The following is a 16,363-nucleotide window of genomic DNA, read 5'->3' on the forward strand; positions in this document are numbered from 1 at the left end:
AAAGGCCGATCCTGAGGAAGGGCGTGGCCCTTACCCCCAGTGATATCAGAGATAATCTCTTTCAAGTCAGGGCCAAACAGCGTTTTCCCCTTGAAAGGAATGTTTAGTAGCTTGTTCTTGGAAGACGCATCAGCCGACCAAGATTTCAACCAAAGCGCTCTGCGCGCCACAATAGCAAACCCAGAATTCTTAGCCGCTAACCTAGCCAATTGCAAAGAGGCGTCTAGAGTGAAAGAATTAGCCAATTTGAGAGCATTGATTCTGTCCATAATCTCCTCATAAGGAGGAGAATCACTATCGAGCGCCTTTATCAGTTCATCAAACCAGAAAAATGCGGCTGTAGTGACAGGGACAATGCATGAAATGGGTTGTAGAAGGTAACCCTGCTGAACAAACATCTTTTTAAGCAAACCTTCTAATTTTTTATCCATAGGATCTTTGAAAGCACAACTATCCTCTATGGGTATAGTGGTGCGTTTGTTTAAAGTAGAAACCGCTCCCTCGACCTTGGGGACTGACTGCCATAAGTCCTTTCTGGGGTCGACCATAGGAAACAATTTTTTAAATATGGGGGGAGGGACGAAAGGAATACCGGGCCTTTCCCATTCTTTATTAACAATGTCCGCCACCCGCTTGGGTATAGGAAAAGCTTCTGGGAGCCCCGGCACCTCTAGGAACTTGTCCATTTTACATAGTTTCTCTGGGATGACCAACTTTTCACAATCATCCAGAGTGGATAATACCTCCTTAAGCAAAATGCGGAGATGTTCCAACTTAAATTTAAATGTAATCACATCAGGTTCAGCCTGATGAGAAATGTTCCCTGAATCAGTAATTTCTCCCTCAGACAAAACCTCCCTGGCCCCCTCAGATTGGGTTAGGGGCCCTTCAGAGATATTAATATCAGCGTCGTCATGCTCTTCAGTATCTAAAACAGAGCAGCCACGCTTACGCTGACAAGGGTTCATTTTGGCTAAAATGTTTTTGACAGAATTATCCATTACAGCCGTTAATTGTTGCATAGTAAGGAGTATTGGCGCGCTAGATGTACTAGGGGCCTCCTGAGTGGGCAAGACTCGTGTAGACGAAGGAGGGAATGATGCAGTACCATGCTTACTCCCCTCACTTGAGGAATCATCTTGGGCATCATTGTCATTGTCACATAAATCACATTTATTTAAATGAATAGGAATTCTGGCTTCCCCACATTCAGAACACAGTCTATCTGGTAGTTCAGACATGTTAAACAGGCATAAACTTGATAACAAAGTACAAAAAACGTTTTAAAATAAAACCGTTACTGTCACTTTAAATTTTAAACTGAACACACTTTATTACTGCAATTGCGAAAAAACATGAAGGAATTGTTCAAAATTCACCAAATTTTCACCACAGTGTCTTAAAGCCTTAAAAGTATTGCACACCAAATTTGGAAGCTTTAACCCTTAAAATAACGGAACCGGAGCCGTTTTTAACTTTAACCCCTTTACAGTCCCTGGTATCTGCTTTGCTGAGACCCAACCAAGCCCAAAGGGGAATACGATACCAAATGACGCCTTCAGAAAGTCTTTTCTAAGTATCAGAGCTCCTCTCACATGCGACTGCATGCCATGCCTCTCAAAAACAAGTGCGCAACACCGGCGCGAAAATGAGACTCTGCCTATGCTTTGGGAAAGCCCCTAAAGAATAAGGTGTCTAAAACAGTGCCTGCCGATATTATTATATCAAAAAACCCAAATAGAATGATTCCTCAAGGCTAAATATGTGTTAATAATGAATCGATTTAGCCCAGAAAAAGTCTACAGTCTTAATAAGCCCATGTGAAGCCCTTATTTACAATCGTAATAAACATGGCTTACCGGATCCCATAGGGAAAATGACAGCTTCCAGCATTACATCGTCTTGTTAGAATGTGTCATACCTCAAGCAGCAAGAGACTGCACACTGTTCCCCCAACTGAAGTTAATTGCTCTCGACAGTCCTGTGTGGAACAGCCATGGATTTTAGTTACGGTTGCTAAAATCATTTTCCTCATACAAACAGAAATCTTCATCTCTTTTCTGTTTCTGAGTAAATAGTACATACCAGCACTATTTCAAAATAACAAACTCTTGATTGAATAATAAAAAACTACAGTTAAACACTAAAAAACTCTAAGCCATCTCCGTGGAGATGTTGCCTGTACAACGGCAAAGAGAATGACTGGGGTAGGCGGAGCCTAGGAGGGATCATGTGACCAGCTTTGCTGGGCTCTTTGCCATTTCCTGTTGGGGAAGAGAATATCCCACAAGTAAGGATGACGCCGTGGACCGGACACACCTATGTTGGAGAAACCTAGTATCCTCACTGCTATTGCAAACAAAGGGGTCAATTGCATTGGGGGGTTTGGGGTGCATGGCTCTTTAGGGGACATGATTGATATTTGAGAATGAGTTTAAGGGTTTTGGATCATGGTGATTAAGGGGTGCACCCTCATGAAGAAAAAAAATGCCCCCCCCCCATTTTATTCATTATGGAGCCGACCCTGGCCTCCTGCACCTATTTCTATATCATGCAGCAAGAACAGTAAAAAAAAAATATTGTTTCTGGCCACTGATATGGCTGCCAAACTCAGCCCACTGATGACATCATGGTCTGGGCTGCATATGGCATCCAATCACAAAAGGCTCACTAGTTGGATTCAACAGACTGTCATTGCTATTCAGCAGAGTGCCTAGATGCAGCCCAGATCATGATGTCATCAGTTGGCTGAGCTTGGCAGCCATTTCAGTGGCCAGAGACAATATTCGTTTTAAAATAACTGTTTACAGTTCCTGCTGCATGATATAGAAAAGGTGCAGGAGGCTTTTTGCAGCTTAATCTAAGGTAAGACTTTACGATGACTAAGGTGTAGACTGTCCCTTTAACTCCTGTAAAGTCAGCTATAGAGCTAGCTGCGCATATCTGGTGAGCTAATAACAAGAGACATGTGTAGCCACCAGTCAGCTCCCAGTAGTACATAAATTTGATAACAGAAGTGAAATTAAAAGTGTCATAAAATTACACATTCTATCTGAATCATGAAAGTGTAATTTCATATCCCTTTAAGTATGATTAAAGTAAGAGAAAATCTCTGTGTATAAAGTCTTGCTGGTGATTAATAATCTGGGTTGGTGTAGGTCGGGGGTTAATTTGATATTGTTTTATGTACTGTTAAAGGGACAGTAAAGTCAAAATTAAACAAATGATTTGGATAGAACATGACATTTCAAACAACTTTCTAATTTACTTATATTATCATTTGTGCTTAGTTCTTGGTATCCTTTGTTAAAAAGTAATCCTTAGTGAACTCAGGAGCGTGCACGTATCTTCAGACAGCAGAGTTTGCAAGAACATTTATAGCAATGTTATAAAGTTACAAACACTGCTTCACAGAGTGCTAAATACACGTGCACGCCCCTAAGCTCATATAATATCAGCCTCCTAGGTTTACTCTATAACAAATTATATCAAAAGAACAAAGCAAATTAGATAATAGAAGTAAATTAAGTTGGGTAAAATCGCTGCTCTATCTGATTTATCAGCATTTAACTTTGACTGTCAGATTTGGCTTCTGTATTTGATGATGTTTTACTAATTATTCTGTGATATTTTGTTTTTAATAATACAAAAAACACAATACTGGTCTGGATTACAATCACTTTTTATTTGCATGAAAAAACATTGTATATCATTATATAGTCAAAAGGAGCATTACATGATATATGCACACAATGGTATAAATATACCTAACACTTGTGCTCTTGATACAAAGGGATTTATCAGACATATAATGTTCCCTTTATATATACAGTATGTGCTATTGTCAGTTCTTGTGGCTTCTAACTAACATGAAAACATCTAACAGACATAATATCAAGTTACAGAACATGACATACATATTACATACCCAGTATACATGTAGGTTATAGTAGCTATTTAAATTAAACTGATTATGATCACATGACACACATATTACATACCCAGTATACATGTAGGTTATAGTAGCCATTTAAATTAAACCGATTATGATCACGTATTTACCAGTTACTGATATTGTGTCTCATTAAAGGGACAGTCTACACCAGAATTTTTATTGTTTTAAAAGATAGATAATCCCTTTATTGCCCATTCCCCAGTTTTGCATAACCAACACAGTTATATTAATATACTTTTAACCTCTGTGATTATCTTGTATCTAAGCCTCTGCAAACTGCCCCTTTATTTCAGTTCTTTTGACAGACTTGCAGTTTAACCAATCAGTGCCTGCTCCCCGATTACTTCACGTGCACAAGCACAGTGTTATTTATATGAAATACGTGAACTAACACCCTCTAGTGGTGAAAAACTGTTAAAATGCATTCTGAAAAGAAGTGGTCTTCAAGGTCTAAGAAATTAGCATATGAACCTCCCAGGTTAGGCTTTCAACTAAGAATACCAAGAGAACAAAGCAAAATTGGTGATAAAAGTAAATTGGAAAATTGTTTAAAATTACATGCTCTATCTGAATCGTAAAAGTTTATTTTGGCCTAGACTGTCTTTTTAAATAAAATCAGTTTCCCCTCAGTAATTCCTCTGGACAACACTGGGGTGCTTTGGTGGTGAATGGTGGTGTAAACTGGGCAGTATGAGGACAGATTTGTATATTCCTGTGTCATGTTTGGATTCTATCACATTTATATGAGAGAAACGGAGGTGCACATATATAGAGGAACAAAAAACAACAGGAGAGCACTTCCAATATGGAGATTTTGTAACTGGGATTTAGAAAGTATAATTTACAATAACATCTCTTTTGATGCTTCTATTTAGAGAGTTTGTCCTCTTTAGGATAATTGTAAAAAGGTTTGTATGCTGTGTATATAAAGTTTATTTGTGTGTAAATATTTGGTGTTTTTGTGATACCAGATTTCAATAAAAAAAAATCCACTTTCTAAACATGTGAAAGGTTTCTTCCCTTGTGAATCCTTTCATGAGTTTTCAGATCATTCTTTTCTGTAAAACGTTTTCCACATTCTGTACATGTGAACGGCTTTTCTCCTGTGTGAATCCTTTCATGACTTTTCAGACAACTCTTTTGTGTAAAACATTTTCCACACTCTGTACATGTGAAAGGCTTTTCCCCTGTGTGAATCATTTCATGAGTTTTCAGACAATCCATTCGTGTAAAACATTTTCCGCACTCTGAACATGTGAAAGGCTTTTCTCCTGTGTGAATCCTTTCATGACTTTTCAGATCACCCTTTTGTGTAAAACCTTTTCCACACTCTGTACATATGAAAGGCTTTTCTCCTGTGTGAATCCTTTCATGAGTTTTCAGACAATCCATTCGTGTAAAACTTTTTCCACACTCTGTACACGTGAAAGGCTTTTCTCCTGTGTGAATCCATTCATGACTTTTCAGATGACTCTTTTCTGTAAAACTTTTTCCACACTCTGTACATGTGAAAGGCTTTTCTCCTGTGTGAATCCTTTCATGAGTTTTCAGATTACTTATTTGTGTAAAACTTTTCCCACACTCTGTACACATGAAAGGCTTTTCCCCTATGTGAATCCATTCATGACTTTTCAGATCACTCTTTAGCATAAAACTTTTCCCACACTCTGTACATGTGAAAGGCTTTTCCCCTGTGTGAATCCTTTCATGAGTTTTCAGACAATCCATTCGTGAAAAACATTTTCCACACTCTGTACATGTGAAAGGCTTTTCTCCTGTGTGAATCCTTTCATGATTTTTCAGACTACTCATGTGTGAAAAACTTTTTCCACACTCTGTACATGTGAAAGGTTTTTCTCCTGTGTGAATTCTTTCATGAGTTTTCAGACTACTTATTTGTGTAAAACTTTTTCCACACACTGTACATAAGAAAGGCTTTTCTCCTGTGTGAATCCATTCATGACTTTTCAGACAACTCTTTTCTGTAAAACTTTTTCCACACTCTGTACATGTGAAAGGCTTTTCTCCTGTGTGAATCCTTTCATGAGTTTTCAGATTGCTCTTTTGTGTAAAACTTTTTCCACACTCTGTACATGTGAAAGGCTTTTCCCCTGTGTGAATATTTTTATGAGTTTTCAGATTATCCATTTGTGTAAAACACTTGACACACTCAGTACATGTGTGTGGTTTCTCACCTGTATGAATTTTGTAGTGTTCTAGTAGATGAAACTTCCATCTAAAGCTTTTCTCACACTCTGTACTTTGGAAAGGTTTCTCCTTTGTATGATTTAATTGGCTAGACTGTAGACTTTTCCCTTCTTTAATATGTTTTGAAAACTCAGTAAATATGTGTGGTTTATCCTCGGGGATAATAATATCACTAGATAAGTCATAAATGTTGTCCTCTTGTTTGAGGACTAAATTACTCTCTGTACATAATGATTGCTTCCCAGTTCCTGCCAATTCATCATCTCCTTTAAATATCCCCAATGTTTGTGAATAGTCATTGGTGTCTAAGACTAATGGAGTTTGCGGTATCATTATGATGCTTCCTGTAGTGAAGGATAGATATGAACTATTGACGTGTTTGTCTACACAAAAAGAAATAGAATAAAGAAAAATAAAACTTTATTCATTTATAATATAATCCATCTCAATAAAAAAACATTTTTTTATACTCAAAAAATGTTTTCCGTTTTGTATTTTTAAATGTATTTACCTGTAAATCACAAATCAAAAAGGATGACATAGAATGTAAACACTACTACATCATTGTAACCTAAATTACTGATGAAAACAAGTTATAGGGCCGTATTAAACAAGGTGCGTGTGGATAACATTCTCAGCCAGGGAACAAGTACATCTGTATTCTGGGCAAGAGTGGTGGCATCCACCATCATCATTTAACATTGCACAAGCAAATGCCTGGCTTATGCTCAACTGGGTGAGAACATAATGTCTTAATCATCACAGACTAATAATCAGTGTGAGATGTTTTGAGAGGGTAAGAAGCAGTGACCTTATGATAATCTTTAGCTTTTGGCTGTGGTTCTTCTATTTATATAAATAGCCAAAAACTTTATGTTTAAAAATACTCACTGTAAAATTAAGCACACAAATCAGTGGTGGTTCTGGGGTGGGGAACACTGGGGGAGTTGTGGGTGTTCCATGAGCGAGGTCAGAGCAGGGGAAGGTACAAGTGTTCTGAGTAATGAACCAGGTCTTGGGATGAGGTTAGGCAGTTGTTAGACATAGTCTGTCTAAAAGGACAGAGGGGGAGTAGTATTTTTTAGCCTCCTCCTCAGCAAAAACAGAATTTATGCTTACCTGATAAATTACTTTCTCTTGCGGTGTATCCAGTCCACGGATTCATCCTTTACTTGTGGGATATTCTCATTCCCTACAGGAAGTGGCAAAGAGAGCACACAGCAGAGCTGTCCATATAGCTCCAACTCTAGCTCCACCCCCCCAGTCATTCGACCAAAGGTTAGGAAGAAAAAGGAGAAACCATAGGGTGCAGCGGTGACTGTAGTTTAAACAATTTTTTTTTACCTGACTTAATTGCCAGGGCGGGCCGTGGACTGGATACACCGCAAGAGAAAGTAATTTATCAGGTAAGCATAAATTCTGTTTCTCTTGCAAGGTGTATCCAGTCCACGGATTCATCCTTTACTTGTGGGATACCAATACCAAAGCTTTAGGACACGGATGAAGGGAGGGAACAAGACAGGTACCTTAAACGGAAGGCACCACTGCTTGCAAAACCTTTCTCCCAAAAATAGCCTCCAAAGAAGCAAAAGTATTGAATTTGTAAAATTTGGCAAAAGTATGCAGTGAAGACCAAGTCGCTGCCTTACAAATCTGTTCAACAGAAGCCTTATTCTTGAAAGCCCATGTGGAAGCCACTGCTCTGGTAGAATGAGCAGTAATTCTTTCAGGAGGCTGCTGACCAGCAGTCTCATAGGCCAAACGGATGATGCTTTTCAGCCAAAAGGAAAGAGAGGTAGCAGTCACTTTCTGACCTCTCCTCTTACCAGACTAGATAACAAACAAGGAAGATGTTTGTCTGAAATCCTTAGTTGCTTGCAAATAGAACTTTAGAGCACAAACTACATCAAGATTGTGCAACAGACGTTCCTTCTTCGAAGAAGGATTGGGGCACAGAGAAGGAACAACAATTTCCGGGTTAATATTCTTGTTAGAAACCACTTTAGGAAGAAAACCAGGTTTAGTACGCAAAACTACATTATCTGCATGGAACACCAGGTAAGGTGAATCACACTGTAAGGCAGATAATTCTGAGACTCTTTGAGCCGAAGAGATAGATACCAAAAACAAAACTTTCCAAGATAACAACTTAATATCTATGGGAAGGTTCAAATGGAACCCCTTGAAGAACTGAAAGAACTAGATTTAGACTCCATGGCGGAGCCACAGGTTTATAGACAGGCTTGATTCTGACTAAAGCTTGTGCAAATGCTTGAACGTCTGGTACCTCTGCCAGACGCTTGTGTAAAAGGATAGACAGAGCAGATATCTGTCCCTTTAAAGAACTAGCCGACAATCCTTTCTCCAATCCGTCTTGGAGAAAAGACAATATCCTGGGAATCCTAATCTTACTCCATGAGTAATCCTTGTATTCACACCAACAAAGATATTTCTGCCATATCTTATGGTAGATTTTCCTGGTGACAGGCTGTCTAGCCTGAATCAGAGTATCTATAACTGACTCAGAGAAACCACGCTTTGATAGAATTAAGCGTTCAATCTCCAAGCAGTCAGACGTAGAGAAAATAGATTTGGATGCTTGAACGGACCCTATATTAGAAGGTCCTGCCTCATTGGCAGTGTCCATGGTGGGACAGATGACATGTTCACTAGGTCTGCATACCAAGTCCTGCGTGGCCACGCAGGCGCTATCAAAATCACTGATGCCTTCTCCTGCTTGATTCTGGCGATCAGACGAGGGAGAAGAGGAAACAGTGGGAAAACATAAGCCAGATTGAAGGACCAAGGCGCTGCTAGAGCATCTATCAATGGCGCCTTGGGGTCCCGGGACCTGGATCCATAGAGAGGAAGCTTGGTGTTCTGATGGGACGCCATCAGATCCAACTCTGGAATGCCCCATAGCTGAGTCAGCTGGGCAAATACCTCCGGGTGGAGTTCGCACTCCCCCGGGTGAAAAGTCTGACGACTCAGAAAATCCGCCTCCCAGTTGTCTACTCCTGGGATGTGAATTGCTGAGAGATGGCAGGAGTGGTCCTCTGCCCACCTGATTATTTTGGTTACTTCCTTCATCGCTAGGGAACTCTTTGTTCCTCCCTGATGATTGATGTAAGCTACAGTCATGATGTTGTCCGACTGAAATCTGATGAATTTGGCCGCAGCTAGTTGAGGCTATGCCTGAAGCGCGTTGAATATCGCCCTCAGTTCCAAAATGTTTATCGGGAGAAGAGATTCTTCCCGAGACCATAAGCCTTGAGCTTTCAGGGAGTCCCAGACCGCACACCAGCCTAACAGACTGGCGTCGGTCATTACAATGATCCACTCTGGTCTGCGGAAACATATTCCCTGAGACAGGTGATCCTGAGACAACCCCCAGAGAAGAGAAACTCTGGTTTCCTGGTCCAACTGTATTTGAGGAGACAAATCTGCATAATCCCCATTCCACTGATTGAGCATGCATAGTTGCAGTGGTCTAAGATGTATCCGAGCGAAAGGGACTATTGCCGCTACCATTAATCCGATTGCCTCCATGCACTGAGCTACAGATGGCCGAGGAATAGAATGAAGAACTCGGCAAGTAGTTAAAAGTTTCAACTTTCTGACCTCCGTCAGAAATATTTTCATTTCTACTGAATCTATTAGTGTTCCTAGGAAGGGAACCCTTGTGAGTGGGGACAGAGAACTCTTTTTGATGTTTACCTTCCACCCGTGAGACCTTAGAAAGGCCAGTACAATCTCCGCGTGAGCCTTGACTCTGTGAAAGGACGGCGCCTGAATTAAGATGTCGTCCAAATAAGGTGCCACTGCTATGCCCCGCGGTCTTAGAACCGCCAGAAGGGACCCTAGCACCTTTGTGAAAATTCTGGGAGCAGTGGCTAAACCGAATGGAAGAGCCACGAACTGGTAATGCTTGTCTAGAAAAGCGAACCTGAGGAACTGATGATGATCTTTGTGGATAGGGATATGCAGGTACGCATCCTTTAGATCCACGGTAGTCATATATTGACTTTCCTGGATCATAGGTAAGATTGTCAGAATGGTCTCCATCTTGAATGATGGAACTCTGAGGAATCTGTTTAGAATTTTTAGATCCAGGATTGGTCTGAAAGTTCCTTCTTTTTTGGGAACCACAAACAGATTTGAGTAAAACCCCAGCCCTTGTTCCGCAATTGGAACTGGGTATATCACTCCCATCGTATGTAGATCTTCTACACAGCGTAAGAACGCCTCTTTCTTTGTCTGGTCTGTAGACAGACGAGAAATGTGGAACCTTCCCCTTGGAGGGGAGTCCTTGAATTCTAGAAGATATCCCTGGGTAACAATCTCTAAGGCCCAGGGATCATGAACATCTCTTGCCCAGGCCTGAGCGAAGAGAGAAAGTTTGCCCCCTACTAGATCCGGTCCCGGATCGGGGGCTACCCCTTCATGCTGTCTTGGTAGCAGCTGCAGGCTTTTTGGCCTGTTTACCCTTGTTCCAGCCCTGGTAAGGCTTCCAGGTTGCCTTGGGCTGTGAAGCGTTACCCTCTTGTTTTGCAGCTGTAGAGGCTGAAGCGGGACCGCTCCTGAAATTACGAAAGGAATGAAAATTAGCTTTGTTTTTAGCCTTAAAGGACTTGTCCTGAGGGAGAGCATGGCCCTTTCCCCCGGTGATTTCTGAAATAATCTCTTTCAATTCTGGCCTGAAAAGGGTCTTTCCTTTGAAAGGGATATTTAATAATTTGGATTTTGACGACACATCGGCCGACCATGACTTGAGCCAAACACTCTGCGCGCCATAATGGCAAAACCTGAATTTTTTGCCACTAACTTAGCTAATTGCAAAACGGCACCTGTGATAAAAGAATTAGCCAGCTTTAGAGCCTTAATTCTATCCATAATTTCATCATATGAGGTCTCTGTCTGGAGCGACTCCTCCAGCACCTCAAACCAGAAAGCCGCTGCAGTAGTTACAGGAATAATGCAGGCAATAGGTTGGAGAAGAAAACCTTGTTGAACAAAAATTTTCTTAAGTAAACCTTCTAACTTTTTATCCATAGGATCTTTAAAAGCACAACTGTCTTCAATTGGTATGGTTGTGCGTTTAGCAAGTGAAGAAACAGCCCCCTCTACCTTAGGGACCGTCTGCCACGAGTCCCGCCTGGGGTCAGTTATGGGGAACATTTTCTTAAAAATAGGGGGGGGGGGGGGACAAAAGGGACACCTGGTCTATCCCACTCCCTCGTAACAATATCCGCAACCCTCTTAGGGATCGGAAATGCATCAGTGTATACAGGGACCTCTAGGTACTTGTCCATTTTACACAACTTCTCTGGGACCACCATAGGGTCACAATCATCCAGAGTAGCTAATACCTCCCTGAGCAATACGCGGAGGTGTTCCAATTTAAATTTAAACGCTAATGAATCTGACTCTGCCTGATGAGAAACCTTTCCTGAATCGGAAATTTCTCCCTCAGACATCAAATCCCTCACCCCCACTTCAGAGTGTTGTGAGGGTACATCAGATAAGGCTACCAAAGCTTCAGACTGCTCATAATCTGTTCTTAAAACAGAGCTATCGCGCTTTGCAGGGAAAACTGGCAGTTTGGATAGAAAGGCCGCAAGGGAATTATCCATGACTGTCGCTAGTTGTTGTAATGTAATAGGGGCAGACGCACTAGAGGTACTAGGCATCGCTTGCGCGGGCGTAACTGGTTGTGACACATGGGGAGAGGTAGACGGAATATCCTCATTACCTTCAGACTGAGAATCATCTAGGGCCACACTTTTAAGTGCAACAATATGATCTTTAAAGTGTATAGACATATTAGTGCAAATGGGACACATTCTGAGAGGGGGTTCCACCATGGCTTCTAAACACATTGAACAAGGATTTTCCTTAGTGTCAGACATGTTTAACAGACTAGTAGCATACACAAGAAGGCTTGGAAAACACTTTAATCAAATAAAAAACACAATTTGAAAAAAACGTTACTGTGCGTTTAAGGAATAAAAAGAGCACACAATTTTACAAAACAGTGAAAAATGCAGCAATCCTTTTGAAATTTTCACAGTATGTACCTAAGGCTTTAATATGATTGCACCACAAGTTGCAGAACGATTAACCCCTTAATGCCCAAACCGGAGCAGCCTAAAGCCAGCAACCGGTTAACTAACTACAGCACCTTGCCACAGCTTACTGCTGTGGCCCTACCTGCCCTTAGGGATCAGTTTTGGGGGAAAAAAGCTTCTTTTAGGCCCTCAATCAGCAGCTAGACCCTCCATGTGAAGCAGCATGAACTGTAACTGCGCATCTGAGGCGCGAAATTAGGCCCCTCCCACTCCACTCCGGAGTTGTGAGGCCTACAAAAATCCCTTCTGAGTGACTAAATTTTTGCCATGTGGAAAATAACCCCAGAAAAACACTCCAAAGTGCTTAAAAAGTGTCTCCAATGAGTATTTCTTAAATAAATAATCGATTGCCCTGAGTTAGTGTCAACCAGCCTAATTAGCCCTGTTATGTAAGCATTCAATTCTTTACTAAGTCTCAGAACATAGCTTACCCTCCCCACATGGGGATCTTGTCAGTCTTCTAGCATTATCTCAGTCTTGTCTAGAAATAAATGACTTAACATAACGCATTGCAGTCAAGCCTGCAAACTGTTCCCCCCAACTGAAGTTTTCTGGTACTCCTCAGTCCTGTGTGGGAACAGCAGTGGATTTTAGTTACAATATGCTAAAATCATTTTCCTCTCAGCAGAAATCTTCATCACTTTTCTGCTAGAGAGTAAATAGTACAAACCGGTACCATTTAAAAATAACAAACTTTTGATTGAAGATATAAAACTACAATTCTAAAACCACATTCACTTTACCCTCCCGTAGAGAGACCCTAGTGCTTAGAGCCGGCAAAGAGAATGACTGGGGGGTGGAGCTAGAGGGGGAGCTATATGGACAGCTCTGCTGTGTGCTCTCTTTGCCACTTCCTGTAGGGAATGAGAATATCCCACAAGTAAAGGATGAATCCGTGGACTGGATACACCTTGCAAGAGAAATAGGGGTTGTTCCTTCTTTATAACGTCACTGACACAAATGTTCTTAAAGATGCAGATATAAATATAATAGTTTATATTTGTTTAATAAGTGTTCTATTTTATTTTCCCAGTAATTAAAGTCAGCATAATATCTATTTACTCACCTAACACAAATGAGTTCATGCTGATAACAGGCTCCAATGTCTGTGCTCAGGAAGAAGGTTCCCTTATTCACTCCAGTTACATCAATACCTGGTATCTCTCAGTGCTCTGGCCGTGTCTGTAAAAAGTATATTAAATGGTTTAAACAAATAATAATAAATAATGGTTCTGCTAAAAGGAACATGAAACCCAAATTTTTTTCTTTCATGATTCAGATAGAGAATACAACTTTAAACAACTTTGTAGTGGGGAAACAGGAAGGCGCCAATAGGGTGATAACGTAAAGAACCCTGACATGTAAGTATGAGGAAAAAGGGTACTCGCAAGCAGGGCGGCACTTGAACGTGCCTAACCAAGCGGGCCGGGACCTCAGCGTCGCCCGGAAGACTCACAACGGCAACAACCAATCCTCGAGCCGGACCAAGTTCCGTGTGGCCAATCAGGAACGCTGGATGCTAACACACCTCCCTCTTCGTATGCCGATTCCGAACACTGGCAGAAGGGTAGGAGATAGGGATATACTGTGTATGGCTCTCCCGAATACCGAGAGTTTGATTAACACAAGTCAACAAACTGGATAGAGGAAGGAGCAAACTCCAGCAAAGTTACTTAAACCAATTTATTTAAAAAGTTTAAAAACAATGCATAAAAGCAACGCGTTTCTCGGCTACACAGAGCCGTTTCATCAGCCTGATGAAACGGCTCTGTGTAGCCGAGAAACGCGTTGCTTTTATGCATTGTTTTTAAACTGGATAGAGGAAGGAGCAAACTCCAGCAAAGTTACTTAAACCAATTTATTTAAAAAGTTTAAAAACAATGCATAAAAGCAACGCGTTTCTCGGCTACACAGAGCCGTTTCATCAGCCTGCTTTTATGCATTGTTTTTAAACTTTTTAAATAAATTGGTTTAAGTAACTTTGCTGGAGTTTGCTCCTTCCTCTATCCAGTTTGTTGACTTGTGTTAATCAAACTCTCGGTATTCAGGAGAGCCATACACAGTATATCCCTATCTCCTACCCTTCTGCCAGTGTTCGGAATCGGCATACGAAGAGGGAGGTGTGTTAGCATCCAGCGTTCCTGATTGGCCACACGGAACTTGGTCCGGCTCGAGGATTGGTTGTTGCCGTTGTGAGTCTTCCGGGCGACGCTGAGGTCCCGGCCCGCTTGGTTAGGCACGTTCAAGTGCCGCCCTGCTTGTGAGTACCCTTTTTCCTCATACTTACATGTCAGGGTTCTTTACGTTATCACCCTATTGGCGCCTTCCTGTTTCCCCACTACAGATTTCCTAACCGTCGACATACGCTACAGAAGAGCGGCCTCACATCGGATTGTTTGTACTGATTTTCGCTTCCGTCACCGTAGGCGCACCTCTATCAAGAACTTTTTTTGTTTTTGATTTCTTGTTTAAACAACTTTCTAATTTACTTCTATTATCTAATTTACTTCATTCTCTTGGTATCATTTGTTGAAGTAGCAGGAATGTACTAATGGTTTCTAACTGAACTTATGGGTAAGCCAATCACAATCAATATATATATGCAGCTACCAATCAACAGCTATAACCTAGGCTCTCTGCTGCTCCTGAGCTTTCCTAGATAAAGCTTTCAGCAAAGGATAACAAGAGAAGGAAACCAAATTCTATTCTCTATCTGAATCATGACAGAAAAATGTTGGGTTTCATATCCCTTTAATTGTATGTTATAATTAAAGGCACACATATCAGTTCATGTCAGCTGATTAGGTTATTACATATGTGCTATTGATTCAGCACTAGCATTTAGTACAGTTAACTCTGTGGGTGTTAAAATTGCCCCTTAAATATGAATCTTCCCATATCTATACAACATAAGGCTAGAAAATCTATTTAAGTGGGGCCCTATCACAACTTTACAAATATATTATAATCTTTGTTTACTATCATTTATATGAATTAATATTTTCTCCTGCAAGAAATGTTAAATATCATTGGTTTAAATATTCGTTAAATTGGATACTGCAGTATTGGTATTGTACTTCCTACTAATTCTCACTGACAGACATTTTGTAATGTGCCCCACCCCCAATCCTGTAACTTCTCTTGCTCAATATTCTTAAAATAACACTGCAAGGGGGTTTGGGAGAGATAGGCACTAAAATGTTAATTTCAATTGTTTTCTTGGATAGAGGTAAGAAAAGGAAGAATGTGTGTTTACATGGAGTGATAATATAATGAGATGTTCTTTAGGCACATTCAGTCTATTTAAAAGGATCATAAAATATAGAATTACAAAAACAACAGATGCATAATAAAAATACAATGCAATAAAAAGTACTATGAAATTTAAAAGAGCAATAGACTGTTTTCTGATAAATGCAGTTCTGCACCTGTACCATGTGACAGCTATCAGCCAATAACATATTTTTATATAATGTGAATTCCTGCATATGCTAAGTAGGAGCCGCTGCCTCAGGTCATTTAAAAGGCTGTGTACAATTTAATAATGAAAATAAATTACAAACAGCAAACAGTTATTTTACATAAAAATAAACCTAAAGGTGAAATTTCCCAAACACTTTATACTATTTTATACACCGGTAAAACAAGTCATTAGAAACACATTAAAGGAAAAGTTAACTATCACGCTCCGCTATTCAGATTTAAAAAATAAACATTAAAAAAAGTGTGAGTTTAAGTCATCATTTTTCTATCATTATTATTATTCAACCTAAAAATGACCTTTAACAATGCTCAGTTTTATAAAAAAAATAATGGTTTTCGAATGACGAATACATTCTAAAGCATTTTGATTGGTCCCCAACTAGCGTCCCAACAGACTAGATTAACCCCTACAATGCTATATATGCATGCGTGTCTCATTTATTTTTCAGCCGCAATTTATGCGCGTTCATCAGACATGAATGAGCATTCTTGGCTTGTAATGTTGGATCTGGGCCATTTGCAGAGTCTCGTACTTGGACAGTTTCTTGTTGTTGTTGAAGGAGGGGATGACATTGCAAAGCTGGTCAAA

The 16,363-nt window shown here is 40.4% G+C and overlaps 1 protein-coding gene across 1 annotated transcript in view; it reads right to left on the minus strand.

Annotated features, from left to right (window-relative positions):
- Window positions 1-3,666: 3,666 nt before the first annotated feature.
- LOC128660039 (oocyte zinc finger protein XlCOF6-like) overlaps window positions 3,667-16,363 on the minus strand; it is a 172,514-nt gene continuing 159,817 nt past the window's right edge. The window contains exon 3 of the mRNA XM_053713635.1: window positions 3,667-6,076. Within this exon, the coding sequence (XP_053569610.1) occupies window positions 4,952-6,076 (1,125 nt within the window). The 3' untranslated portion in view covers window positions 3,667-4,951. The remainder of the gene's footprint in view (window positions 6,077-16,363) is intronic.

Source organism: Bombina bombina, chromosome 5 (assembly GCF_027579735.1).
Source record: "Bombina bombina isolate aBomBom1 chromosome 5, aBomBom1.pri, whole genome shotgun sequence".
NCBI classification, from domain to species: Eukaryota; Metazoa; Chordata; class Amphibia; order Anura; family Bombinatoridae; genus Bombina; species Bombina bombina.